Source organism: Eublepharis macularius, chromosome 2 (assembly GCF_028583425.1).
Source record: "Eublepharis macularius isolate TG4126 chromosome 2, MPM_Emac_v1.0, whole genome shotgun sequence".
Lineage (NCBI taxonomy): Eukaryota > Metazoa > Chordata > Lepidosauria > Squamata > Eublepharidae > Eublepharis > Eublepharis macularius.
The window spans coordinates 30,700,724-30,728,679 of NC_072791.1; the positions used below are offsets into that span (position 1 = coordinate 30,700,724).

General features: G+C 42.8%; 2 protein-coding genes across 3 annotated transcripts in view; one reads left to right on the forward strand and one right to left on the reverse strand.

The window, feature by feature from the left end:
• The first annotated feature begins 1,839 nt into the window (after positions 1-1,839).
• On the forward strand, positions 1,840-16,637 carry SERPINA10 (serpin family A member 10). Its single transcript, XM_054972493.1, is given in 6 exon segments — positions 1,840-1,897; positions 4,603-5,331; positions 9,560-9,717; positions 9,720-9,832; positions 11,686-11,833; positions 14,007-16,637. Coding segments are annotated over 5 exon segments (1,314 nt in total). The 5' UTR covers positions 1,840-1,897; positions 4,603-4,628; the 3' UTR covers positions 14,199-16,637.
• A 2,697-nt stretch (positions 16,638-19,334) lies between these two features.
• PPP4R4 (protein phosphatase 4 regulatory subunit 4) overlaps positions 19,335-27,956 on the reverse strand; it is a 145,973-nt gene continuing 137,351 nt past the window's right edge. The window contains exons 24-25 of one of the 2 annotated variants that reach the window (XM_054972491.1): positions 25,718-25,860; positions 19,335-20,492 (exon numbers count right to left, since the gene is read on the reverse strand). In XM_054972491.1, coding sequence (XP_054828466.1) covers positions 20,415-20,492; positions 25,718-25,860 — 221 coding nt within the window. In that variant the 3' untranslated portion in view covers positions 19,335-20,414. Of the gene's footprint in view, positions 20,493-25,709; positions 25,861-27,956 lie in introns of both variants that reach the window. The other variant, XM_054972492.1, reaches the window with a different exon arrangement.

Here is a 27,956-nt window from a genome sequence, read left to right on the forward strand (position 1 = left end):
TCCGTAGAAACTGGGTGAGCTTAAAAACAAGGCATAACTAGTGGCATTTAAAGTGGCATATCCAGCTGTTCTCCAAACATTATTCTCCCCACACCTATAAATGGCATTCATCTTAAAGCTTTAGGAGTATATGGCCTCTCTCACTAGCTGACATTAGACATGGGCACGAACAGGGGAAAAAACCCGAACATGGTGTTCGTTGTTCATTGCCACCCACAAACAACGAACATTGACGAACATGACCTGTTCACGAACATGTTCGTTATTCATTGTTCGGGGGAGCCAGCAGGCTCTCCTCCAGCCATCAAGATCCCTACCGCACCACTCCCAGAAACCCTACCTGAGCAGGCAGCAGGAAAGGTACCAGTAATAAATAATAGCTTGGCCCAGAGCCTGGCAGCTGCCCTGGAACTTGAAGAGGTAGATCCCTATCAAGCCTTCACCCTTTTGCCATAAACAAAGATCTGGGTGTGCTGGTAAATAAAGAAGGCTCTTGAAATTTCCTTTACAAATGCAAGTGCCAGATGATTCAATCCTAAACTCAGAGTTCCTGGACCCTGGACCTTGTAACCAAGATCCCTTCTTTCATGCAATTCTCCAAGGTGCATTTAGGGTAACCCAATGTTGGGCAGTTTAATAACTTGATTTGACAAATGCATCTACCCTGTTAAAGGGAGAACAGGCATATAGAAGAGCCATACCCAAACCGATTCCAAAGCCTGAGGATCAACTGCTAAGAAAATCAGGAATATGTCAAGTGTGCAGAAAAGGCAATAATTTACAAAATTTCCAACTGTGCCATCTTTTTTCTTCTTCTTTGCTTTGATTCTGCATTGGTGTAGCCTTCTTTTTTGCACTTTGGAATTACAGTTGCCAGCACTCCCTCAGCAAAGTCCAACAGATATTGAGGGTGGTGCCTGGAGAGTGTAGAGTTTGAGGAGGATGTGGCGTCATTTCTGGGTAACACTCTAGGAATTTCCACAATCTCTATGGTAAAGTCTATAGAGAGAATTCCTACAGCATCACTATGGAGACCATTTTCCACCTGTTTTTTTTTCCCTTCCCATCCTTGGTTTCTTGAAGTCAAGGGACTGGGCCGAAGGCGAGTGGCAGTTCCATGCTGCATGGAGTAATTTGCTTTTCAGCAGTCTGCTGTTGCAGCTGTAACTATTCAATTGGCTACTATTCATATGTCTTTGAGCAAATTGGTATCTTTTAGTTTTAGTTTCCTGATTGTAAAATGGGAATAATGGTGATCCACCTAACATGATTGATGAGAGAGAAGCACTATAAAAGTACAAGTTTAAATAGTCAGGACTAGTGACCAACTGGCAGCTTGTAGGCCACGTTTCCGCCCCCTCCCCCGTCTATAGCAGAAGATTCTTAGGACCTGGTTGTGCATGATCCAAAGGTTCTATTCATAATCATTTGAGGAATCTGGGCTGCATGACTTAGAGGATCACACGCTGCTTCTAAGTAGTCATTTGGGTAGTTTTATCAGTGCAATGGAGCCAGCCATGAGTTAATGACCATTGCAAAATACATCTGCTCTGTGTGTCAACCAAAAATATACAGTAATTCAAAGAACATGGGCAGGAATCTCAACTTTAAGTTATCTTTCAGATGTACTTGCCTTAGATGTCTTGAAAGACCTCTCTCTTCTACAGTGTAATGTGGTCCTTGTGGGCATCTGGCTTTTGCAGCATTTATCTTGTCTGAAAAAGCTCATATCCTCCTATTTGTTGTTCAGTTAATTTACAACAGACAACAATCTGGAGCTATACTTTGGAACAGCAAATATTTGCCTCAGGTTCCCACTCATTTGGTTAGTAACATTGTCACTTATTTAGTTTTAGTATACAGGATTCAGCTACATAAGGGACAAGAAGCCTTCCTGGTAAGAGATATCCAGTTTAAAGAATATATTGAAAGAAGATAGATTCCGATAGATCACTGATTAACATGTGATGGTGTTTGAAATGTGGAGAGGTTTTTTTGCAGCATTTAAAAATGTTTCTCTTATTTATTATGAGAACTGGTATGGTGTAGTGGTTAGAGTGTTGGACTGGGATCTTTGGGACCCAGGTTCGAATCCCCATTCTGCCATGGAAGCTTCCTGGGAGATCTTGGGCCAGTGAAACACTCTTCTCCTAACCTACCTCACAGGATTGTTGTGAGGATAAAGTAGAGGAGAGGAGAACAATATAAGCCCCTTTGGGCCCCTATTGGGAAGATAGGCAGGGTATAAACAAAGTAAATGTGTTTTACTATACTAGGAAAATGTTAATAGATTCATGGAAGTTAGATTTTTTTTTAAAAAAAGATCTCTATATTTGACTCTTCGTGTTGCAAAAAGCTATATCTTACATCAATATTTATGTCTTTTTAAAGAGACCTTAGTTTTTCAAGGAATGGTAGTGTTTTCCAGGCTGTGAAGACAGATGTTTTGGGAATAAAAAAGTCAAATGTTTTCATAGCTGAGGAAGTGATCTGTGACTCACAATAGCTCATATTGAAATAAATGTAGAAAAGATCAAGAGCCCAGGAACCCATATAAGCAGGGCTTTTTTTCAGCAGGAACGCGGTGGAACAGAGCGGCGTGGAGGGCAATCTAAACTCCCCTCTGTCTGGAGATCAGGGGGCGGGGCCACCAGCCATGTGACCATTTTCTCTGAGGGCAACCCACTGAGTACCACCACCTCTTTTCCCAGAAAAAAAGCCCTGCATATAAGTCTAACAAAATTTATGGTAGGGTATGAGCGTTCATGAGTCACAGCTCACTTCTTCAGATATAAATATTAGTCTTTAAGGTGCCATTGGGTTTTCAGGAAATCAAAAGAGATTCAATAAAAGTAGGGAAATTTCTCAAAGGGTTCCACACACCTGCAAGTCATCATCAGATTTTTTTCTTTAGTAAAAAAAAAAATGGAAGTTGGAATTAGCCTGAGTATTTAGCCTAATAACATTTGTTGGGGAAGGAGTGTTTCACTTATCCATATGTTATCTGCAGAGATGATAAAGCCTCTTCAGTCAAGTTCTTCTTTATTCTAGATATATCTACCAACCTCATATGAAGCTGTGTTATACTGAGCCAAAGAAAATTTGCTAAGCATTTTAAAAAGAAGTTACCTCAACTACATAGTTGCAGATTCCCCAAATAGTGCAAGAACCAGGGAATAGAATTTGAAATATGTCGTTATTTATACAGGGCCATCAGTCAATTAACGGTGTTCTACAGCGCTTCATAAGCAGAAGAAAAAGGCTCCTCCTTTCTCCTAAAATGTTTATAATCTAAATTTGAAGGACAGGAGACCATAGAGGGAAGGGAAAGCAGGGAAGGGAAAGAAGGTTTCTGAGCCGGTTCTTACTCTAAAATTCTTCTCTATAATAATGACTACAGAAATATAATTATGTGGGGAAAGACTACTGTTAACCAGACTACACAAGGCCATTTCCACATGGCTTACCTTCCCTCGGAACAACCCGGAACATCATGCAAAAAAATGCGGACGATCGCGTTTTCTCACGTGAGATTTGCGCGAAGTTGTGCAACGTCGTGCAAATCTCACACGAGAAAATGCGATCTTCTGCATTTTTTTGCGCGATGTTCCGGGTCATTCCGAGGGAAGGTAAGCCGTGTGGAAATGGCCCAAATGGGAAGTTAGGAACAGAGCACTTTTTCTTGCCCACTTCCTTTTATTTGCACAAAGATTTCTTGTTAGTGCAGACACTGTGACATACATGCTTGTCGAATTCTCCCACACATTTCCCGAAATGGTAAGATAATAGATAGTTTTGTAGTTACAACCAATTTCAAGAGGCAGAGGGTTGGATCCAGGGGGAAATGTTTGCTAGTGGAAGAAGAGGCTGGTTGTGCCAGTTCATGCTTTTCTGGGGAGGGGGGCATTCTAGTTCCTCAGAAGCAGCCTTGGGGGAACATTTTGGATGCTGGAAGAGGGGGGAGGTGGGGAAGTCCCTTCTGTCAGTGGAGACTTTTCCATGGGATCCGTCCAGCCCATGTTTTTCTGTCAGTCATGCTCAATGTCCAGTCTCATTGTGCTCCTTTCCTTATTAAGGTGAAGAATTTCTAATGGGAATATCAATTATTTTTCTATCCATGTGGAAGAAATTGAGGGTCCTGAACTCTATGTGTCGCTGTACTTGTTACATGTGGATGTAACATCTGCAAGTGGTTCATGATGGTCTCCGTTTGGCTGTGGGCAAATTGCTAGCTTACCTCCATAGGTTGTTCTGAGGATTAGAGAGAGAAAATAAAGCTGCCTTTTACTGAATGAGACTATCAAAGTCAGCATTGTCTACTCAGACTGGCAGTGGCTCTCGAGGAACTCAGGTGAGGTCTTTCACATCACCTACTGCCTAGTCCTTTTAACTGGAGATGCCAGGGACTGAACTTGGGACCTTCTGCATGCAAAGCAGAGACTCTTCCACTGAGCCACAGCCCCTGCCCAAGTGGTAAGTAAATGATATGTGGAATTATAATGGGCCATTTTATGGGTCCTCAAATCCCCTCTCTCTAGTCTTTCAATGACAAGAATGAAGTCTTTTCAGACATAGACATATAATTCTTTCTCTGTTCCTCAGAAAGAAGTTCATTGCCAGATTCCAGCATGAAAGCTGGGAGTTTTCTTATCGTATTGGAACTGTGTGGCAAAATGTTTTTATCCAATGCAGACGGTGGGATTTCAAGAGATCAAGAACAGCAGAGTTTCTTACACAATTCTTGGCCTTTCAATGACTCTGATAAACAATATCCACATCAAAACGTATCAGATCCAGCTGGTGAAGAAGAATCCACACCAGCCTTTTCAATGCACAACTTCACTGAGAGGAATGCCGATTTTGGATTTGATCTTTATCGGAAAATATCTCTGACACATGACAACAATATGTTTATCTCTCCTTTGTCACTGTCATTCATTTTGGCAGTTTTTACGCAGGCTTCCAGAGGGGAAACGCACAATCAAATTGTTAAAGCTCTAAACCTCCATGAGTTGGATATTGAAGGAAATCGGCTCCCAGCTTTTTTCCGCCAGCTGAAAAGCAATATCACCAAGAACAAGGAATTCACGCTTTTGCATGAAACCACCTCTTTCATCCAGAAAGACTTCGGGATAAACGACATCTTCCATAACATGTCAAAGCAATACTTTGACATGGAATTCCTGAAGGTTGATTTCCATAACTCTACTTTAGCTAAAAACATCATCAACCAGCACATTAAACTAAAGACCAGAGGGAAAATCCCCACATTGTTTGATAAATTAGATCAGCAAGCTAAAATCGTTCTGGTGGATTACATTCATTTTAAAGGTAACATCTTATACCACCCTGGGAGAGAGAGACTAGGGCATCAGAGTTAACAGTTTTATAACAGGGATTCTTTGAGGAGGGGGTGGAGAGTTGCAGGCAAGTCCCCTTACTGCTCCCCATACCCCAACTGTCTCAATGATACAGGCTTCTAGTCTTTCTACACATTTTTATTTTTTCCACGTTTGGTACTCTAAGGCCCAATTTTTGCAATCGAATGGGCAGATTTCACCCTGGATCTTCTAGTTCAGGGTCCCCAACATTTTTAGAAAGTGGGCAGGGCCAGGTAGCGCTTTGGTCCATCAGAGCTTTTGACTGGCCATTGGAGATTTGATTGGATGTGCAAATCTTTAATGATGTTGCTTTGGCGGCAGCAGGTACCTACACATGTTGCAGCAGCACAAGGAACTTCGCTGCATGACTGAAAGTGACCTGTGTGTATGTATTGAAGAAAATAAGACAGTGTGTTCATTTTAAAAGGCTTAAACAGATCCTCTGCCTGGAATGCTGAAAAGTTATGCAAACCTAACTCCCTGACATTTTGTAAATTAGCAAGCTTTGAATCCGGTGCCGCCTTAAACACCAACAAGATTTTCAGGGAATAAGCTTTTGGGAGTTAGAGCTCCCTTTGTCAGATTCTATGTCTTGATGAAACACAGGGCCTGCCCCCTGCCCCTCACATGCTGCCCCCTGGCCCACTCACCTGGGGAAGGAATGGGGGGAGAAGTGATGTCATTTTATGGCACAACAGGGAAACTGCGGGTCATGCTGAAGCCCAATTCATTAAAAATTGCCTTCAAATGGTTGTTTTTTAATCAATTGGGCATCCCACAGCTCCCCCCAACACACCAGAGGATGTCATTTTGTGGCACAACTGGGGAGCATGGGAGCATTGATTGATTGATTGATTGGTTGATTGATTGATTGATCGATTGATTGATTGATTGATTGATTGGATTTTTAGCCCTCCCTCCCTGCAAGCAGGCTCAGGGCGGGTTACAATCATATATAAATTACAACAAATAAATTACAAGCATGCAGACAAAGGGTGCTCACGGAAGGTGAGTACCCCACTGGGGGATCTGGCAACCCTAATCCCAGTGCAATGGATTCCATGGGCCAGATCTGTCCTTCCCCATTCTTCCAATCTCAATAGTGCCCAGAAACAGTCAGTTGGTCTCAAGGAAGGATCTTTTGCCCTAGAAACTGGACTTCGATTGGTGGGTTGGTCCTCTCATGTAGTCCATGGCATGATTCAAGGTGGCTTGGTCATATTAGTGGTGCATTTGATTTCAGAACAGGGCTAAGTAAAATAATGGGCCAGAAAAGAGGAAGAATGATTATACCTTAATTACTGCTTTTTGGTCTTCAAATTTTTATTGATAAATGTATACTATTTGTATAACAGCTTGTACACCATATTGATAAACATATACCAATTTCCCACCCACCCCAGTTGCCAAAAAAAAAAATTGGGCTATGGTGCAGGTAGGATTCCAAGATGACGTCTGGAACAATATCGGATCCTGGGGAGGTGCAGGAGGGGGAGAAGGGAGGACTTACATTTTTAAAAAAAAATTTACATGCATGCAGAGCTTGCACATGCTCCTGCTCCAGCACGATGATGTCAGGAAGCCAGGCATCTGGGCTGGTTGGCCACTCTCAGGCAGCACTGTGTCCCCACAGGAGGCTCTGTGGGCAGACTGGCCAGGTGTCTGGTATTTGGAGAACATTTTCCCTGGACAGTCCTCAAAAATACTGGACTGTTGGGGTGAATACCAGACACCTGGCAACCCTAGGTGCAGTTACTAAGATTTCTTGCAAAAGATCCCCAGTCTCTGTTCTCACACATAGAACGACAATTCCCAGGGATCCTTTGAGAAAAAGAAGAATAAAACCTATATATCTAAGAGAGGAGACTAAGGCTGATTCTGCACACGTTGGATAATGCACTTCCAATCCTCCTTAGAGATCATTTGGAACTGAATTTTTCGTGTGTGAAACAAAAATCCACTTCTAAACGATTGCTAAAGTGCATTGAAAGTGCATTATCCAACGTGTGTGGAATCAGCCTACGAAGAAAATATGTTAAAACATTACACTGGGATCATTTTTACATGAACTTGAATCCAGCAAAATATACATGCTGGCCCATTTACATTCTGCCTGAAGGCACAAGCTTGCAGAATGAAAAAAATACAGACAGCCCATAGCTCCTCCCCCCACCCATGGAATCGGGGGCTCCATGCCATTGTTGAACTTTATATACCAGCTAAACCTGCCTAAAGGAGTAGAAAGAAGCATTTCCAGGGGTTGGTCTTTTGCTTGTCAGAAATATTTTTAAAAGGCTCCATGGCAACCCAAAGATATTGCAATTAAATCTCCTCTAATTTATCTTCTATATTTTTAGCTCTGGTTCTGATTTTTCACTCCTTCACTAACTGTCGAGTTGCAGTTAAAATGTGCTCAGGAAAAGGAAGCGTGGCTGCAGCACAGCACAGAGAGACATTGCAGAGATCAGATGAGATCTAAGCAGCCTAGCAGTGCGCAGTATGGCAGCCTTTAATAAGCAAGCCTGGGAGATATTGGATGGTGGTGCCCAAAAAGAGAGAGAGAGAGAGAGAGAGCCACATGAGGGAAATGGTGTTGATTCAACTGGAAAGTGATAATTGTTTCTGACTTGATGATTTTTTGGTACAGCCATGAAGACAGAAATGTTGCACCTTGCTTCTCCTGTAATTTCTGGTCAAACAGAAAATCTGTATGACCAGAACCAACAATGGGAGGAGCACATACTTTGCAAACTGCTATACTTTGATTGTCTTGTCACCTCTTGCTCTCTAGTGAATCATCTTCTGCCTGAGCCACACTCCAGTGCAATCTGCTTTCACAAGTATTGAATAATGCACTTTCCACACAGTTGAGCAATTGTTTGCAACTGGGTTTTCCTGCTTTATCCAACATGCACGAAAGGATAACTCCAGCCTAAATCCATGATCAGAAACTTCAGTAACTCTGCACTGTTAATATAGGAGCTACTCATCATGGGGTGAGCTCCCTCCAATTTGATTTGGAAATGAGTCAGCAATTAGGCACATCATTGAAGAATGATAAAAATGCTTTTTTCCTCCAAGAGTTCTAAATTGACTCCTAATGTAAAATGAGATTCTGTGCTTGTGCTAAATCCAAGTTAGGGACATCAAAGAGCATTTTTCGTGCAGATTTAGATCACTATCCCCATCTAACAGCATAGATTTTTCTGGTCTGCCAAAAAGCAGAGCACCTAGCATAGTTGTGATTCTATGGGGAACGGATACACAACTAGCCTTGTTTTGAAAAGTGTGCGTCTCTGGCGTGAGAGTGTTGTGTACACACAACAGATAAGATGCTCAGTTCCAAATATTCTAATGTAAACCAGAACAGTGGCCTCAAAAATATTGCTGGGGGTTTTCTGCAGAGGCTGCTCCATGAAGTACGGAGATGCAGAAAATCAGCAGCAGAGCTGGTCTTCTCTTTGAGAGGCAATGTGTAAGGGGAATCTGGATTTAGATCCTCCCCACTGGACAACTAATAGTGTAACCCCGTGCAACGTTGTTCTACTCTAAACTCATTGATTTCAGTCTGTATAGGATTATGCTGTAATTGGCACAATTAAGCACACTGTCATTATGATTGACGACTGCTTTTCTAACAGGGTTGCAATCCAGCAACTGGACAGGACATTAGGGTTGCCAACTTCCAGGTGGAGCCTGCAGATCTCCTGGAACTGCAAATTAGAATCTCCAGGCTAGAGATCAGTTACCATGGAGAAAAGGGCAGCTTTGGAGGGTGGGCTGTTCAGGATAACATCCCTGCTGATCTCCCTCTGCTCCCCCAAATGCCACCCTCCCTGGCACTGCCCCCAAATCCCCAGAAATTTCCCAACCTGGAGTTGGCAACCCCTAAGACTGGGGCAGAAACCTGAAGCACAGCGCACACATTTCAAAGTTTATTGAATTGGGGGCAGAGGATTTCACATCCTTTCCTTTTTTTATGCTATCCAGCCAAAGTTAAGCCCCATTAATTTCACTGGGAGTGCTAAGCACATGTTTACATTGTAATAAATGGGTGAAGACTCCTTTATTAGCTTTAAATCTTAGCTTTAGCTGGGTTGTGCGTAACATATTTGTCAGTCAATATGAATAACCTTCAGTACAATGCAATAAGCGATTTCATTTCTGTATATCCTCAGGCAAATGGCTGCACCCATTTTCTACTACGTTCACAGAACTAGAAACCTTCTATGTAGACAATTACAATACTGTCCAAGTGCCCATGGATGTTCAAGACAATAAGCATTGCCTCTACTTTTGATAAGATTTGCACTGTGTTGTGCTAAAGATTCCCATACAGAGGGATGTGCGCACATGCTGATTGCCATGCCTCGGGAAGGAGATTTCATTTCCCTGGAAGATCACTTATCGGCTGCCCTTGTGGAGTCTTGGCTTAGAAGCATGAGAACCAGGTACCATTGAGAGCATGTTTTTCATTGCTTAGATACTAGATTCCAAATGTTTTGATACAAACCAAAATGGTGGGTTAAAGGTGTTGCTGGGGATAGGAAGGGGGAGGAAGCAACAAGGCACTTAAGGAGGGAAAGGGGCATAGCAGGTTAGAAGCTGAAACTTTGCCACCTCTTTCTCAAAGATAAGCCTCTTCCTTCCTTCCTTCCTTCCTTCCTTCAATCCATACCCCTTCGCTTCAGCAATCTGCTTCTTCTTCAGGTTTTATCAGGTTTTGGGAACAAGAGAACCCTTTTCCTAACACTAGGATCAATTTCAGGGGCCAGTGATATTGAGGGGCAATTGAGGGAGCTAGCTCTCTCATGGTTTCAGTTACGGTTGCCAGATGATGTCAGAAAAAAGTACTGGACACAATTCCCCACCACCCCTACTCACTAGAGGAAGTTCTTCACAAGCACTCTCCCGGCCCTGGAGCGATGACATTACTTCTGGAATGGAAGAGCAGACATGCTTAGGATTGCTCCCACAACACTTCCCTGGTAGTAAGCCCAGTGGGGTTTATTTCAGAGTAGATGTGCTTAGAATTGCTCCCACAGTCATGGGCTTGTGCTCTCTCTCTCTCTCTCAACTTGTTGTTGTTATTAATATTATAATTTATTAATATTAACAACAACTTCCTCCATCGCTTGTCCCTCAAGCCTTACAGTCGTACTGTGTGTGAGAGAACAAATTTCTCCAGCTACTTCACCCAGGCCTTTCTCCCTACTGCCTGGTGGACCTGACTCACTCATGCAGATGGCCACTAGCGGCCCCAGTGTGCCTGGTGACCAGAGCTCTGTGGCCTTCACATCCATGGTGGGTCCCTTCGTCCTTCGCCAGGGGAAGCAAAATACCCTCCAGAGATGTGTTGCGGCTCACGACCACTGTTCCCCAACCAAACTTGTGGGGAGGAGGAGCCATTAGCCCTCGGCCAGGTTGTGGGGCAGTGGAGTATCCCATTGCCTCCCCATGGCCTCCGGTCTCATTGCACTGCTGGAGACAGGAGACTGTAAGATGAGTGCTGGCCAGCCTCTGCCAAGGCTTGTCTCCGTGTTGTGACGGCATGGCTCTGAGGGGGCCAGCAGATGGCAGGCCTGGCCTGGGAAGAGGTGAGAAGAAGTGAGAGGGCACCTGAGCTGGCTGGGCCTCCCGCAGCTCCACCCTGCCATGAGGGCTACTTCAGGGAGCCCGGTATTGGCAGCCTCCAGCTGATTCGTTGGCTTGTGCTGGAAGCACAGGGGGTAAGGGGGGGAGGAGACAGGGAGGGCTACTTTCCTCAGTGAGGGTCTGCTGGTACTGCTGGCCAGCTTGTGTACACTCAGGTGCTGCAGCAGCAGCCTTCGCCAACCATTCCAACCCAAGCACAAAAATACTGAAAATTTATGTCTGGTATTTCCCTTCCATTTCCCCAGACAGTCCAAGAAAATTCCAGATTGTCCAGATGAAAACTGAACACCTGGCAACCCTATTTCCAGTATCCTTCCATTTTGCATGGTACCATTTAGAGCTTCAGTCCATACAATGGTATCTTCACAAAGACTAGACTACTCCCTAATACAAACAATGGTATGGGAAGGCCAGAGATTCCCAGGCATGGGGTACATTTTATACCAAGGCCCATTCTTCTCCAGACCCAATTCAGCTTCTAGATCAAAGTTTTTTACTATCAGGAAAATATCAATACAGGATAATATACCAAATCCCTTGTTGGTAATGTTCATTTGTGCACAGTTTCCAAACTATCATGGTGCACATGCACAACAAATGTTTTAGTACATAATATTCATTCAATTCTTGCCTATTGTTTGTGTTACAGAAAAACGGATATTTACTTTCCAAAGTTCAAACTAGACCAAAAATACAACATGCATCAATTGCTTCAAGATCTGGGAATTAAAGATCTTTTCTCTAACAAAGCGGACTTGAGCCCACTCACAGATCAGACATATGTAAAAGTGTCACAGGTAAATATTATTTATTGCAGAAATGTTGCGTTTTTCACTGATACATACTAGATTCCAAATGCTCCAGTACAAATCAAAATCATAGCTGAGGACATGATAGAGAGCAGCGTAGCATAGTGATTGTTTGTTTATTTATTGATTTGATTTGATTTATACCCTGTCCTCCACACAAATGGGCTCAGGGTGGCTACCAACATTAAAACATACATTAAAATCACAAAAACATAAAATCAACAACTGAACAAAATCAACAATTGAACAAAAACTGCCAAAGTCATCAGCAGGAATGATGACTTTGGCAGTTTTGGTCATCACGCCTGCACCACTGTTTTCATTATTCTGGATCTGCTACATTTTCATGACCAGAGCTCTGTGGCCCTCACATCCATGGTGGGTCTTTGATGGGATGCCTACATTTCCCATCAAAACTTGAGGGAAGCTGACAAGTGTCCAATCTGTGTAAGGCATCACTTGTAGCTTGGCTCTTAACCAGCATACACAGCTTTACTCAGCGTCATTGTGACACCTTAAGAGGAAATCTGCTAAGGTGTTGTCCTTTTCTCTGTTACAGGCAACATCAAAAGACAGATTTTGTAAGGATAGAGGTGCAATGATATCACTTCTGGGATGTGACATCATCGCACCAGCCATGGACATGCTCCCGCACTTTGCATGAGGTTAATTCTGACCTGTTTGGGGTCAAAATTGGCCCCAGTGAAGTACAAGAGCATGCCCCTGGCCGGCGCAATAACATCACTTCCTGGAAGTGATGTCGCACCCTGCCGGGTGCTTGCCCAATGCGCACTTTTCCCGATTGCCTGCTGGTGGGGGGGGGATTGACAGGGGGCAGATCGCCAGCGATTGGCAAGCAATGGGGCAAATGCCTGGGAGATTGCCTCCCACTGGCAGGTAACTGGTAAGCCTATCCAGAGTTGTAGAAGAAAGGCCTAAGAATAGCATTCAGCAGACAGACAAGGAAAAGCCCCTTTTGAAGAAGGTACCCTCCCTACAGCCCTGTATACCTAGAGCTTGCTGCTCCCTGCAGGATATTCTCCTTTTCTTCTTTGTATACAAGACACTGCTTACTCCAGCAGTGGTTAGAGCAGTGTTTCCCAACCTTCTTTTTCCATGAAGGAACCCCTAACTTAATTTTTCTAATCCCAAGGAACCCCTACCTATGAAAATGTTTGCAGGCCGGGTCAGAAAAGTTGGTTGCAGGGACCACAGTTCAATTACTAATATATTAATGTATTTGTACATCTCACTCTCATACACACACACACCCCACATCAGTTTACATAACCTTTATCCCCGATGTTTTGAGGGATATTTGGAATTTTTCGTGGTATTTCATTTATTTATTTATTTATTCAACAACTTTTCATGCAACCTGGAACCCTGGCTGGGAAACACTGAGTTAGACTGTCCAACTAAAATCTGGGAGACCCAGATTTGAATCTTCACTTTTGCATGGAGCTCACTTGGTAACCTTGGGCCAGCGGCTCTCTTTCAGCCTAGCCTGCCTTATGGGGTTGTTGTTGGGAGCATGTAATGAAAGGAAAGAGAACAATATAAGCTGCTTTGAGTCCCTGCTGGGGAGAAAGGCAGGGTAAAACAAACAAACAAACAAATAAAATATTGCTTGTGCAGCACTACAAAATCCTGTCCTACTTCAACCTATATAGCGGGTACAGTGGCCCCATTCTGGAGATTATTATGTACAGCAGCATGATACAGTCTCTTATACTGACAGCTGGCACTCTCAGCTCTAGATAATTCTGACCACCCATTTGGGAGCAGAGAAGTCAGATGCTCACAATTAACATACCGCTGACTTCTGTCATCACATCTGCTGGGGCTTGCCAATTGTTTCAGAAATTGCCAGGTTGCAATCCTTCAGGTGGGGGCCTGGCGATCTCTCAGAATTACAACCAATCTCGAGACTACAGAGATCAGTTTCCCTGGAGAAAATGGCTGCTTCCAAGGGCAGACACTTTGGTCTTACACCACATTGTGTTCTCTCCCCTCCCCAAATCCCACCCTCCCCAGGCTCCAACCCCAATCTCTATGAATTTCCTTAGAAATTGCTGACAGTATATGTTACCACATGAAATCCTTGACCAGAAATGCAGTCCCATTGCTATGAATCCTCATACATGTTCAAACTTCTCAGGTCCTCCAAAGAGCATGTGTTGAAGTAGATGAGGCAGGAACCGAAGCTGCAGCTGCCACGGGATCAGATATCATAGCCTATTCGATGCCTCACATCATCCATGTGAATCGGCCATTCATTTTTATGATCTATGAAGAGTTCACAAAGGCCTTGCTGTTTGTGGGTAGAGTTGCCAACCCTACGGAATTCTGAGGTACCAAAGCATCTGTTCGATGGGCTTCTAACAATTCATTTAAAGCTGGAAAGCACTGTTTTGGAAATCCAAAGATGTATTTGTTCTGAAGCAATAAAAAGGATTTATGAAGATATTACAAGAACAAAGAATGTCACTGAGCCCCAAGCAGGATTTGTTCATCTTCAGATCTTCTACTTTATTGCCCTGTTAGCTTGTGTTGTCCAGAAAGGTGTTTCCCGCCTATGATCCTTTCCTTTGACATGCCAAAAACTATCTGACACTGGATAGTGTCAGATAGTGAATTCTGGATAGTGAAATAGACACTGGAGTTGAGTTGTATATACAGAAGGCAAAAGGCACCAGATTGTTGTATTAAAACTCCCTCCTGATCCAGCTCACACATACACACATCGATTCTAAATGAAAAGGTAAGGGAGATCGTATAGCAGATCTCCAACGTCTCATCCAATCTGGCCTTCAGACACACGAAAACTTCATGTGCACACCTATTTTACTGTATGCACACTAAACAATCAACAGTAAGCAAGCGTACTATTTACTTACTTTCATTTCACATTTCAATAATTTAACTATTATGCTGCCTGTTAATTAATCTGATCTAAACACTATCGAGCTTCTGTATACTATCATTAAATTAGACCAGACTTCCCATTTCACCTGATATCTTGAAAAAAAGTGAGTGGTTCCTAGAATGTCATCCTTGACTCTATGATGTCACTTCTGGTTTTTCCTGGAAGTGAGGTTGTGCACTGGCAGCCCCCTGCCCAGCCCAGTTTTTCTCCTGCCAGCTTGAAAATGCTGGTAGGGAACAACATTAAGAGGCTATAGTAGGAGAAAAGTCAATTCTAACAGACTCCTCCGTGGACCTTCCATAATTGCTGCAAATGCCTCTGCATTTACAGCAGCAAAACATGTGCAACAGGGAATTGTCTGTGTGTGGATGGAGCTAGAGGGGCAATGCTAGTTCATAGAGTGGATGGATATTATCTTGACGGCTACCTCATGAACACATGAAACTGCCCAGTGGACCGTTGATCTTTCACAGCTAGTACGGTCTACTCAGACTGGCAGTGGCTCTCTGGGGTCTTAGGTCACTAATCTACCTGATCCTTTTTACTGCAGATGCCAGGGATTGAACCCTGGACCTTCTGCATGCCAAGCAGATGCTCTACCATTGAGCCATTGCCCAAACAGCTGAACCTCTCAATGTTCACCCCAGTAGGACTGTTAATTGTAGAGCGGAAAGCAAGGCTGAAACATAGAACTGTTGTAAAGAATTGAAGAGCATCTGGGCAGGGGGTGGCACCATTTTTCACCCTTCCTAATGAGGGCTTAATCAGATGTACTATGTATTGCAGCTGCCACCTATTACTTATTACCACCTTCATGTCTCGCATCTCCCCACAGAAACCAGGCAACAGTTCAACATGCAGAGAGCCAAAGACATTTTTCATGTGCAGAGAAGTCAAAGCTGCCTTAGAGGGCACCAATGGGGAGAACCCAGATGAAACAAGGTGGAGAAATAGGTTGGGGAAACCATGGCTGCTTCATCTATCTAGTCAGCCAAGAATAAGAGAGGGAAGGACTCTCCAGGTTGTAATCTGGCACAGTGTTTTCAGATTTATAGTTGGTTGGCATTTGGCAAGAATTGATCTGTGCCCTGAAGGGAAGGCAAGAGAAGGCAAGCCCAGGCAAAGGAGCTTTTGTCATCAGCTTTTTTAATTTTCCAAAAATACAGTAACTTTCAACAATTAACATAGTGCAATATTGCTATTAGAGTTTCACAACAGTCATTGGCTCTTGAATGAACCAAGGGCCTGAGATAAAGCTGCTGGGGCAGCCCCTCTCCTGCCTTCCCTGGGGTTATCTTCAAGACCTGTGAGCCCTAAAAAGAAGGCAGGATTCTCACTCTTCATAGATCCTAAGAAGACAGCCAATATCCTGAGACTTTTATTACTTTGTTTTTCTTTGCCAAATTTTAATTGGTAAACTGTCTTGGATGCCTTGACAGAATGATGGCTTATAAATGTATTAAATAAATAATAGCAGGAGTGACCAAATAGATTTCCTCCAATGAAGGCCAACTTTTTTTTCTACCAGTGCTCCTGTACTTTTCCAGAATTTCTCACAGAATGCAGTACGGAAATGGCATGCTGAGTCTGCAGTTCTTCTGTTGCGGCACTTTCAAAAGGCACATGAACAGAACTTGGCAACTCCATTCCTCTGTAACGGTGTTGTTACCTAACCATTACAGACTTCAGTAACAGCTTTGACTGTTGTTTTTGTTCTCACAATGGAGAGCAGATAGGCCACTGCCCTCTTGGTACTTACCTCAGATGTTCTCACAACAGTGCGCACATTCTGGGAAGATGAAAAGTGGACTCTTGAGGATTGAGGGTCCAGGACCTTGCTGCTGGGGCACTAACAAGGTTATATGGGAAGAGATTCCTCCACCCCCACCCCCACCCCCAAATTTCTGCCAGTGTGATAACAGATGCAATAATTGGACTGCCAGAAAGGAAGGGGGAAAGCAGTGTTGCACTTACCTGTAACTGTTGTTCATTGACTTCTGTACAGGCACACATATGCCTACACATGCCCAGTCCCATGTGGGACCGCACAGAAGCCACAAAGACGAACAATTGACAACTAGCACAATACACTGGAAATCATCATTCTGAATAGGGGGAGGGGAATTGCAGAACATGTCTTCCCAACGGAGAAAACATAAGCAAGAATTAAACCCATGACTTAAGTTCATCATGTGCTTTAATTCTGCATAGGCTGTGCTATTCCAACTTTTCATGAAATGCAGTTCTTCACTGTTGTCTGTAAAAGTTTTCATAAAAAATGACCTGTTAATAATAGTAATATTTGATTAATATACTGCCCTTCAGGACAACTTAATGTCCACTCAGAGCAGTATACAAAGTATGTTATTATTATAATCCTCAAGACAATCACGCTGTGAGGTGGGTGGGGCTGAGAGAGCTCTAAGAAGCTGTGACTGACCAAAGGTCACCCAGCTGGCTTCAAGTGGAGGAGTGGGGAATCAGACTCGGGTCTCCAGATTAGAGTTCTGTTGCTCTTAACCAGTACACCAAAGTGGCTCTCAGTTGTTGAGGAACTTTTAAAACATCTTTGAAGGCAACTTCTTAAGGTTAGATTAATAGCTCCCAATGGGATAGGGTCTATTCTGTGGTGGTGGAGAGTGCCCTCAAGTCATAGCTGACCCTAGGTGACTCCTGGGTTTTCATGACAAGAGACTAACAGAGATGGTTTGTCATTGTCTGTCTCTGCAACCCAGGTTTTCATTGGAGGTCTCCCATCCAATTACTAACCAAAGCTGACCCTGCGTAGCTTCTGAGATCTGATGAGATCGGCTCACCTGGGCTATCCAGGTCAGGAATAGAGATGAGCATGAACCGGGAAAATGGTGGTTTGTGGTTCATGAAAAGTGACGAACCACCATGAATTTGCCCAGTTTGCGAACTGGTTCATTTGGTTCATGGTTTGTCACTTCGGGGCAGCTGCAGCCCTTTTCTGTTTGCATTTGCAACCAGCAAGAAAAGTTTCAAACTTCCCACCCTGCTGCTTTTTTCACCCAATGGGAGGGGGAGGAGGGAACCCCCTCCATTGAGTGAAAAAAAGAGGCCTGGATGTTGCTTTCAAATGACAGCCACTTTTCAGCTAATGAGAGGGGGATCCCCCAACAGCTGTAAAAAGTTGCCGGCATTTGAAAACAGCTCCCATTTGCTGAAAAAAGCTACCAGCATTCAAAAGCAGCAACACTATTCTTGAATGCTAAGGAGTTTGGAAGAGCTTTTTTCAGCAGAAAAAAGCTGCTTTCAAACCCCTCAGAAGCTGCTTTCAAACCCCTCAGAAAAAAGCAGAAATAAGCTGCTTTCAAACCCCTCAGCTGAAAAAAGTGGGGGTGTTTGAAAGTAGTGGGGTGGGGGTGTTTGCTGCACAAGAACAGTGTTGCTGCTTTCAAACGCTGGCAGCTTTTTTCAGCTGATGGGGGATCCCCCTCCCATCAGGGGCAAAGTGGCTGGTGTTTGAAAGCAATACTTTTTTTGCCATTTGCAAACAGCAAGAAAAGTGCTGCATTGTGCTTTGATAAACCCAAAGCAGGAAACCCGAGTGGGTGCACACCTCTAGTGACAAACTGAAAAATGAACCAAAAGAACCAGCCTAAAATTTGTCACGGTTCGTCAGAAATGGGAAGTGATGAACCACTGGTTCACGAACCCCTCCTCCAGCGTTGGAAAGCAGCTTTTTTCAGCTGATCCTCCTGTCTGCTGAAAAAAATCTGCTTTCAAATGCTGGCCGCTTTTTTCAGCAAAGGGGAGGGGGAGGAGGGACCCCTCCTCCCCCTCCCATCAGCTGAAGAGTGGCTGGCATTTGAAAGCAACACTTTTCTTGCTGTTTGCAAATGGCAAAAAAGTGCTGCTTTGAGCTTCTGTAGACCCAAAGCGAGAAACTCAAGGGGTTGCACACCTCTAGTAACAAACCAAAAAGCAAACCAAATGAACCGGTCTAAAATTCATCACGGTTCATCAGAAATGGGCTCTGATGAACTGCCAGTTCACAAACCACGAACAGGCTTGGCTCGTGATTAACTTTTGTTCGTATTTCGGTTCATGCACATCTCTAGTCAGGATCTATTCTCTGGTAGCCCCTTACTTATGGAACACTTCCTACCTGGCAACCTACTTTTGTGACCTTGGGGCACCTGTTAAAAGTACATTAATTAATCCATCTTTGTTGTAGCTTTTTCTTTCTTCACAGTTGACTCATTTTAGAATCATTTGTTGCTAATAGCTTGTAAGCTGCCTTGAGTTGGAAGGTAGGTTGTAAACATTTTAAACGAACATTTTTCGCTATCCTGTTTTTGTTTCCAGAGACTCGATGGGGAGTGTCCATGGGTGATACTACGTTAGCTTTTGATGATAAAGCTGCTGTTCAGCTACTGGATCTGCTGCTGATTGGGCAGAGGATCATTACTGTGTAATACCTAGACTAACAGCTGCTGGCAGAGCCACCCTAGGATCAGCTTTCCCATTATCTCTTAATCTAATATAAAACTTATAAAAATTAGATTTCCCCACCCCCTTAAAACATGCAAGTACTTTAACATCCTACGTTTTATTGTGCGCAAAGCGGTCATTAATTCACATTGTAAGAAGTAACCACACACATTTTCATTCACAAAGTAGATTATCTTTATCATACACCAATATATTTTAAAAAACAGATTTCTGATATCAATATAATTTTGCTGATTGCATTTGTGAAATAGAGAAGCTGACAATAGCTTCATACAGTCTCTCAAGTATTGGCATAAATATAACTTCTTAAATAGAACTGCATGTTATCTGCAGGCAAATTTTGATAGAAATGTGAGCATGAATACAAACAAAAATGCTGTTGATGACACTAAAAAGCATGATAGCTTGAAAGAACAACGGATTACAAACTGGATTCATCATTTTCTAAAGTGTTGGATAAAGAGAAAACTACAACCTGAAATACTAGAAGTTAAAACGAAGTATTTATACAATGAAATTGCGATATGAAACCCAAGAAATTGTTTTGTATGCTATTTGGAGGTATTTGTTCTTATTAAAAGGTAAAAGGAAAACCTATCAGCGAGTATTGTACACTAAATAAGCAATCTTGTTCAAAATCATAGCACAATCGTATGTTGGACTACTTCTGAATACTTCTTTGTCCATGTGTCCAGGTTCCACACTAGAGTCGATCTGATGTTCAACAGCTTTTCTGAGCGAGGAAAAACCTAACTTGTTCAATTCATCTTGTATGCAGAGCCGATTCACTTATATTGCCCTATTGCCATAGCAAAGTCACGTTAGGAATTCTTAAGCTCAAAAATAGGTATGCTTTAAAGTAGAGGGCACTTGTATTCCAAATCAAATAACCTGAACTATAAAAAGGCATAATTGAGAGGAAGAAAAAAAAACCCTGTCTCTTTAGCTGCAGCAGTTTTTAAGCACATTGCTAAAGTAACATTGAATTAAACACTTCACTTACAACATTGGAATTCTGCACATATTACATTATTTCTATGAAGATATTTTACAACATAGGAATTTATTTAACTGACGGAGGATGTTAACAATGCAAGATGCAGGTAAGTCTCTCTTCGCCACTCCTTATGGTTAAGTTCCACTCCAGCTTCCACTGATCTTTCATCCATGTTGCCTCCAGCGGTCTTTGGTTTGCATCCTTTCTTTTACCCACTCTAGGAATTTGACTTTCTGTTTTTCCTTTAGGCAAACAAAGAGACTCAAATCACACTCAGACCAATGGGGAGTGACATTACATAGAACTGCTAAAGGTCATGGCTCTTGGGTATACTATGCAAAAGGATTGACACAATTCAATCACAAATTCAAGCTTCTTTTCAGTGATCCAAAATACATCTGTTGCAAATAAAAAAGCCAAAATATCTCACCACCACCACAATGCCCCTAATAATACAGGAACAGAATTTGAAAATCTGGCTGATAGAAAACAATAATAGATGGGAGGGAGAATTTAAAGTTTTGGCACTGTGACAAAGAAAACTTTTCTCAGGTTGCCACTTGTTTAGCCTCAGATGGCAGGGGAACCTGAAACAGCACGTCCAAACATGATCTGAGTAGATGGATAGGTTCATATGGGAGAAGGTATGCTGGCCTCAAGCCATATAGAGCTTTAAGGGCCAATAACAGCACCTTGAATTGGACCTGAAAGTAAATTGTGAGCCAATCTAGATGGAACAAGAGTGGAGTGATAGGGTCCCTATGACCCACTCCAGTCAACATTCTGGCCACAGCATTCTGGGCCAACTACAGTCTCCAGATAGCCTTCAAGGGCAGCCCCATGTAGTGCACATTACAGTAATCTAATCTATATGTTACCAGGGCATGCACCACAGGGGCAAGAGCTTTCCCGCCCAAGAAGAGCCACAGCTGGCTCACCAGCCAAAGCTGATAAAAGGCATCTTTGGCCATCACTGTCACCTGTTTATCCAACAAGAGGCCCGGGTCCAGAAGCATCCCAAGGCTACAAATTTACTCTTTTTAGGGGAAGGGCAACCACATCCAGAACAAGACACAGCCCATTTCTTGGTCAAACCTTCCCCCCACCACTAGCAGCTCTGTTTTGTTGGGATTATCTTTCATCTGTTCCAAAACTGCCTCCAGGCAGCTGTTCATACATTCCACTCTGGGATCTGCTGGAAGTGCAAGCTAGACATGTGACAACAATATGCGGCAAACTGCTTTGGAGATCCAAACTTTGGAAAGCCACTGCCAGTCAGAATTGAAAAGTGGGAAGGACTTGGACCCAGCTTTAGACCCTAGGAACATGGGATCCATGAAGCTGTAATCACATGATATCATGGTCATATGACAGGAGGAAGGGGAATCACAGTGATCGCTTTACTGGTATCAAGGTCAGTGCCATGGGCAGTAGACCAAGAGAACCAGAGGCAGAAAGCACAAGCCATAATCCAAGAGATGTACCATAGTGTGGAACAAGCCAAAGGTCATATCCATGGAGGAATCCTCTCCGTCGCTGAGTGGTCTGGCCTTGCCATCTTGCTGCTTTTCTCAGTCTGCTTGCAAAAAGAAGCAGCCCTTGCTGTCTATACATGGACACTAACAGCAAGTCCTTCCAAAGTGCAGGCCATGGAGGCTGACAACCAGCAGCTGAGGCTCAGCCAAAGGGTTGAGGGTGACGACCACTGGATTAGACAATGCTGAGTTAAATGGGCCAGTGATCAGACTTGATATAAGGCAGTTTCATGTATTCTCATGGCATGCAAAGTTGATTTTTCAAAGTGGGGGAGGGGTTTACAAAGTCAAAAATTCCAATGGACATGTCCAAGCCCTTGAGTTTACTAAGTTTGTGCTTTGGATCATGACTAAATTTATTTAAATTCATTTTAACGCCCCCTCCCAACACTGCTTGAAAACAGCCTAATCCTGCACAGTGGAACCATCCCAGTGGGATCATCCAACCATCCAGCAGTAGTTGTGGACCTTCTTGAAATGTAAGACCAAAAGTAGGTACACTCTATTCCTGGCTTTGGGTCAGGTTCTGCTTCCATTTATATAAGAATGAGAATATCTGTAAGCAAACCAGCAGCATGCCACCTTAGGCCTATAGAGACAGCTAGGCTACAAATTCAAGACTGTCCAGTTCTTGACATAATGCTTAGCCTGTAATGGAAGCAGTGACAGTGGCAAGAATTCCAGAGCACTGTGGAGAGGCTTTAATATCTTGTGCCCTCAGTGCCTCTGTTAGCTGCTCTGCCACTGAGAGACAAGCCAGGAGCCACCTTCTACCTGCAGCCATGTGCCTTGTATTGTTTGTATTTCTTGAAAGCCACTTCAGAGATCATGTGATTGAAAAGTGGGGGTGTGACTCTTGTAAGGCCAAAACGTGTGTGTCAAAACATAATATTATTGATTGCTTATAGGTTGATGCCTGACTTGACCTACAGGTATCTGCCTTTTGGGAATTGATGATGAATTCCTGGAATTAATTACATGATTGCCATGTAGTTTCATCATCTGTACGCTCAATGTAGTAAATTGTTATACTTGTTCTGACCCACATTGCAATGATTCATTTTAGAAAGTAAAGACACCTGATTCCTCTCCATATACATCTTTTAAATCTGTTGCAATGTAGGAGGCTAAGCATAAGCTATTATGCTGAGAGAAAATTTCTAAAAGCACCTCACAATGAGCAGGCATGTAGAGGATAATAAAACAAAACCCAGCATAAAACAGCATAATAGTAGCAGAACAGATTCTTTTGTTATTCCTAATGTTTATGATTCATGCCTACTGTTTCTCCTAGGATGACTCATTTTACAGTGTTTGTTTGGAAGCAGTGGATTTATACATGTTTTTTCATTAAATCTCACATGGGGAGGGTCTCCTGTGGGTTGAGGTGCTTAGTGGATGAAATTCTTCCACATTCTACATTGCGTTGCAAATTAAATCCATAGGCCTTCCATAACTGAAGGCTGATTTAGATATCCAAGGATTCCCATCACTGCCAGCTAAGCCGCATTAAAACCCACACCAGGGTGCCAATGTGTGTGGCATTACTCAGATTTTCAGGCAGAAGTGGCATTCAGTGAGGAAGATGCACAGCAGTCCAATCGCACGTGTATACACAAAGGGGATAGCTATCCCATAAACATCTATTAGCTTTTCTCAAGAATTCTTGAGAACTCCAGTTTAAAATTGTAGTTGGTGAGGGGGTGATTAGGATTCTGCTGGAGATCCCAATCAACTACAGTACCTAGGTGGAGATTATGCCTTGGATGCTATGAACAAATTCCATACACTCTAGATAGTCTCTGCAATGGAGTGCACTTCCTTTTCTGCTACAATTTCCGTTTCTGCAAGGGCTCATTGAAAACCAACAATGTTAAGTAAATGGGAGTTTTAGTGGAAGAGGAAGTATATTCCACAGCAGAGACTATGTAGCACACACATAACTTGTTCATAGGATCCAAGCTAATTAGTATTTGTTTATATTGTGATCATCACATATATTCTCATGAACAGAATTCAGTTCTCTGTTTGCTGTCACCGGTTTCATAGTTTAATTTGCATTGTGTGTGCATGTTGCATTTTTATATGTAATTCATATGGGGTGGGACCAAACCAGCTTTTCTGCAAGTGGAAAAGGGAATAGGAGGTCCCCTTTGACCATCAAAAAGATTATGTGGAGGATAATGAGAACTCTGTTTCAAAAAGCCAGACGAGGGATAAGAGGTTGTAAGATGTAGGAGAATTAATCAAGAGTGAGCAAAAAGGATGGCTTGATCCAACCTATGGTATTTATATGTACAGTGTATGTTATTTATAGTTATAGCATACTTATAACGAATAATATGGACTTATTGACAAACAAATAATATTGAAAAATGGGCCCATTTTACAGGCAACATAAAATGGTGTGAAAATAAGAATCATGAGTTCCGTCAGCACTAAAAGGAGAAGCTAAACAGAAATGATAATTTGGGGGATGAAAAAAGCAGGTATGAGAAATGCGAAAAGATTTATCTAACATGTTTTTACATTGCCCCTCCTCCAAGGAGCTCAGGTTGCTTTACATGATTCTCCTCTCCTCCCTTTTATCCTTACAGCAACCTTGTGAGGCAGGTTAAGTTGAGTGAGTACCTGGACCAAGTCACTCAGTGAGTTTTGTGGTAATGTGGAGATTTGAAGCTGGGTCTTCCTCATCCTAGCCCAATACTCTTAGCCACTGGGAACAGAAAGATTAGCAGTGTAGATACACCTAGAGCATCGTATTCCTGAAATCTTCTGCCTTACAGACAGTATTCTAGTATTCCTGTTGGCCAGGCTACCCCATTTCTAAATTTTGTTACAGCAGGATGATGTAGAGCAGGATGATTCCAGCATCTTCAGAATCCATTCCAAGGATCACAGAAGGCACAGGACAAGCTCCACAATTGAAAATCCCAGGTAATGCTCTTACAGCGTGTGAGGTGGTGGTGGATTTTTTACTTATTCTGCAAGTTCAGTGGCCCAGTTAATGAATTAATTGAACGACTGTAGATGTCTGATTGTGTAAATATGTGAATGTTTACAAATATAGATGCATGTAAAAAAGATGCATGTAAAAAGCGCCATTTTGGAAGTCCGTCGGGCTACTTCAAAATATGCAATGAAGCGTCAGCTGCCTCGCGAGATCATCATTGATTTTCATCTAAGAGGATCCGGGACACTATCCTATATAATTCATACAATGCAGATTTGGACTTTTGGGGTAATAAAGTTAAGATATTGAAAGACGTCCCATTTCTAGTTCGGAAAAGACGTTTTAAGTATAAAAAGTTCGCAGCTCTTCTGAGAGAACGTGGAATAAAGTACAAATGGTTATTTCTGGAAGGAATCTGGTTCAGTCACAAAGATCAAGCTTTCAAGATATTATCAGAAGATCAACTAAGGGATTTTGAGGATAAAAATCCGGAATTTCAGTGCACCAAGCAAGACGAAAAGGAGAAGTCTGAGGGGGGGGGGAGGAAACGAGCACTGCGGCTGCAGTTGCTCAGAGAGAATTGCGTCCGGGACCCAGGAGGGGAAGGAAAACTTAATTTGAATTTAAATTGTAATTTGCATTTAGTAAGGTCAACCACTCCATCAATATAACATAAAGCTTTAACTTTTGAATAATGGCAGTATGAAGGGAAAACATTTTGTGTAGCATAGTTGTTACATGTTGTAGTTGTTGTGTTTTTTTTCCTTCCTCCCCTTGTTCCCTTTCTTCCCTTTGTATTGTTAGTTAATGTAGTTAATATAAAAAATAAAAAAAAATAAAAAAGATTTTCTCTGTTCATCTTTTATAATAGAAAACATGTAAGAAATCTGAGAATACAAAATTAACCTTGCATTTTATAAACTACATAGTATTACATGTAAATTCTGCCCTATCTTTAGATGATCACTTACAAGCTAACCTTCCGCGAATGGCTTTCTTTACTCCCATTGTTTTTTTGATCAACTGAGTTGCTTGAATTACGAGAGGAAGATGGTAAAGTGGAAGTAGAGGAAAAGGCAGCAGTCCCACTGGAGTTGCTGGAACGAGTACGGAAAGAATCATCTGAAAGACAAGGGACAGAAGTTAGGCAGTAATTTGAAATAACTGGGTATTTCCACTGGATTCTGGTAATTCCACATATTGATTGATTACAAATCACAATGCATGGCTGCTTATTCATTTATTGCAGCAGACCCTCAATATCTTTGGGTCCACCCATACAAAGAATTTACTTAATTAAAATATTTCTGCCCCACTCTTCCATCCAGTACAGTATCCCCATGGCAGCTTAACATCAAGCTTAAAATGGTATAAAATAGTAAAGCAAAAGGAACAATAATTCCAGGAGGGTAACTTACAATGATCCAGCAGAATAAAATCAGTCAGTTGAGGAAACTGTCATTGGTCACATAATTATCAGACAATATCATGCCACCCCAGGTCACAGTCCAAGAACTCTTTAGAAAGGACCAGCTGCTATTGAAAAAATAAGGTGGACCTCCCTTGACATAGCATTCCAATTTCAATGTGTTCCTATTGAAAAGGCCACCAGCTATACTTCTAATGATGGGAGCACATAAAGAAGGACCTCTGAAGTTGACCACAGCGGGAGGCAGGTACATATGGGAGGAGATAAGATACACCAGACCATTCAGGGCTTTAAAAGTCAGCACCAGCACTTTGAATATGGCCCAGAAACTAAATGCCTACAAGCACAGAGAAAAAGAAATAGAAGAAACATGCTAGTGACTTGCCCCATCAGTAATATGGCAGCCATATTCTGGAGCAGTTAGTTTCCAACTTCTCTTCCAAGGCATCTCCGTGCCGAGCATGCTAAAGTAGCCTAGTTCACCCCCAAATCAGCATGTCTTCAAACACAAGAATCTATGCTTGTCTGAATAAAGTTTCAGTTTGTTCACCCCTATCTGCTTCATCACTAATTTCAGATACTGGTTCAGGATTTCTACTGCCACTCAGGATTAGCTAAAAATGAAAAAGAGCTGGGTGTCAACTGTGTAAGTGGTAATATCAGGGGTCATTTCCTAGAAAACGAACAGCAGGAACTCATTAGCATATCTCATTAGCATATGCCACATACCCTGACATCACCAGAAGTGTGTCAGAAGGCACCATCCACCCCTCAGGCCCCTTTCCCCAAAAATCTCCAGGTATTTCCTTAAAGCAGAATGAACTCAAAGCAGCTTACCCTCCTCTGGAGAGCCAGCCCTGCTTGCTTGCACGCACACACGCACGCACACACACACACTCTCTCTCTCACAAGTCACAAATGAAAATAAAGCAGCAGAATGAATTCAAAACAGCTTACCCTCCTTTGGAGTCCAGCCCCACTTGGCTTGCACTCATTCACTCATTTTCTCTCTCTCTCTCTCCCCCCACCCCCTCACGTCACAAATGAAAATAAAGCAAGCAGCAGAGCAGAATGAATTCTAAGCAGCTTATGTTCCTTTGGAGCCCAGCCCCACCCGGCTTGCACTCATTCACTCATTTTCTTTCTCTCTCTCTCTCTCTCTCCCTCGAGTCACAAATGAAAATAAAGCAAGCAGAGCCTGCTGCTAAAGACGAGGACAGCCAGGAGGAAAAGGAATCACGTGGGCGGGGCCAAAACCCACATGACCTCTTTCCAGAGCTACCAGAACACCATTCCGGTGCGTTCCGACTCCAAATGAGCCCTGGGTAATATCAATGCCCAAATCTCCAGATAACACTCCAGCACTGGCTTCATGTATACACTAGACATAATATGAGACATGACAGTACTCTACACCACTTTGCAAGCTAAAAACCATGCAGTAGAACAGCAGCCCCCCAGCGCCACCTTCTGAGACCTACCTTTAGAAAATAACATTTTTTTCTCACCAAGTTGTAGCCAACTTATGAAAACCCCATAGGGTTGCAAGGAAAGAGGTGGTTTGCCATTGCCTACCTCTGCGTGCCTCTGCATAGCAACCCTGGACTTCCCATCCATGTATTAACCAGGGCTGACCCTGCTTAGCTTTCAAGATCTGATGAAACCTGGCTTACCTGGGCTATTCAGGTCAGGGCAAAAAAGAACATAGCTACTATAAAATGGAGCCACCAAGTCAACCCAGTTATGAGATCCAGGAAAACAGCATGATCCATGATCCACAATCAATGTC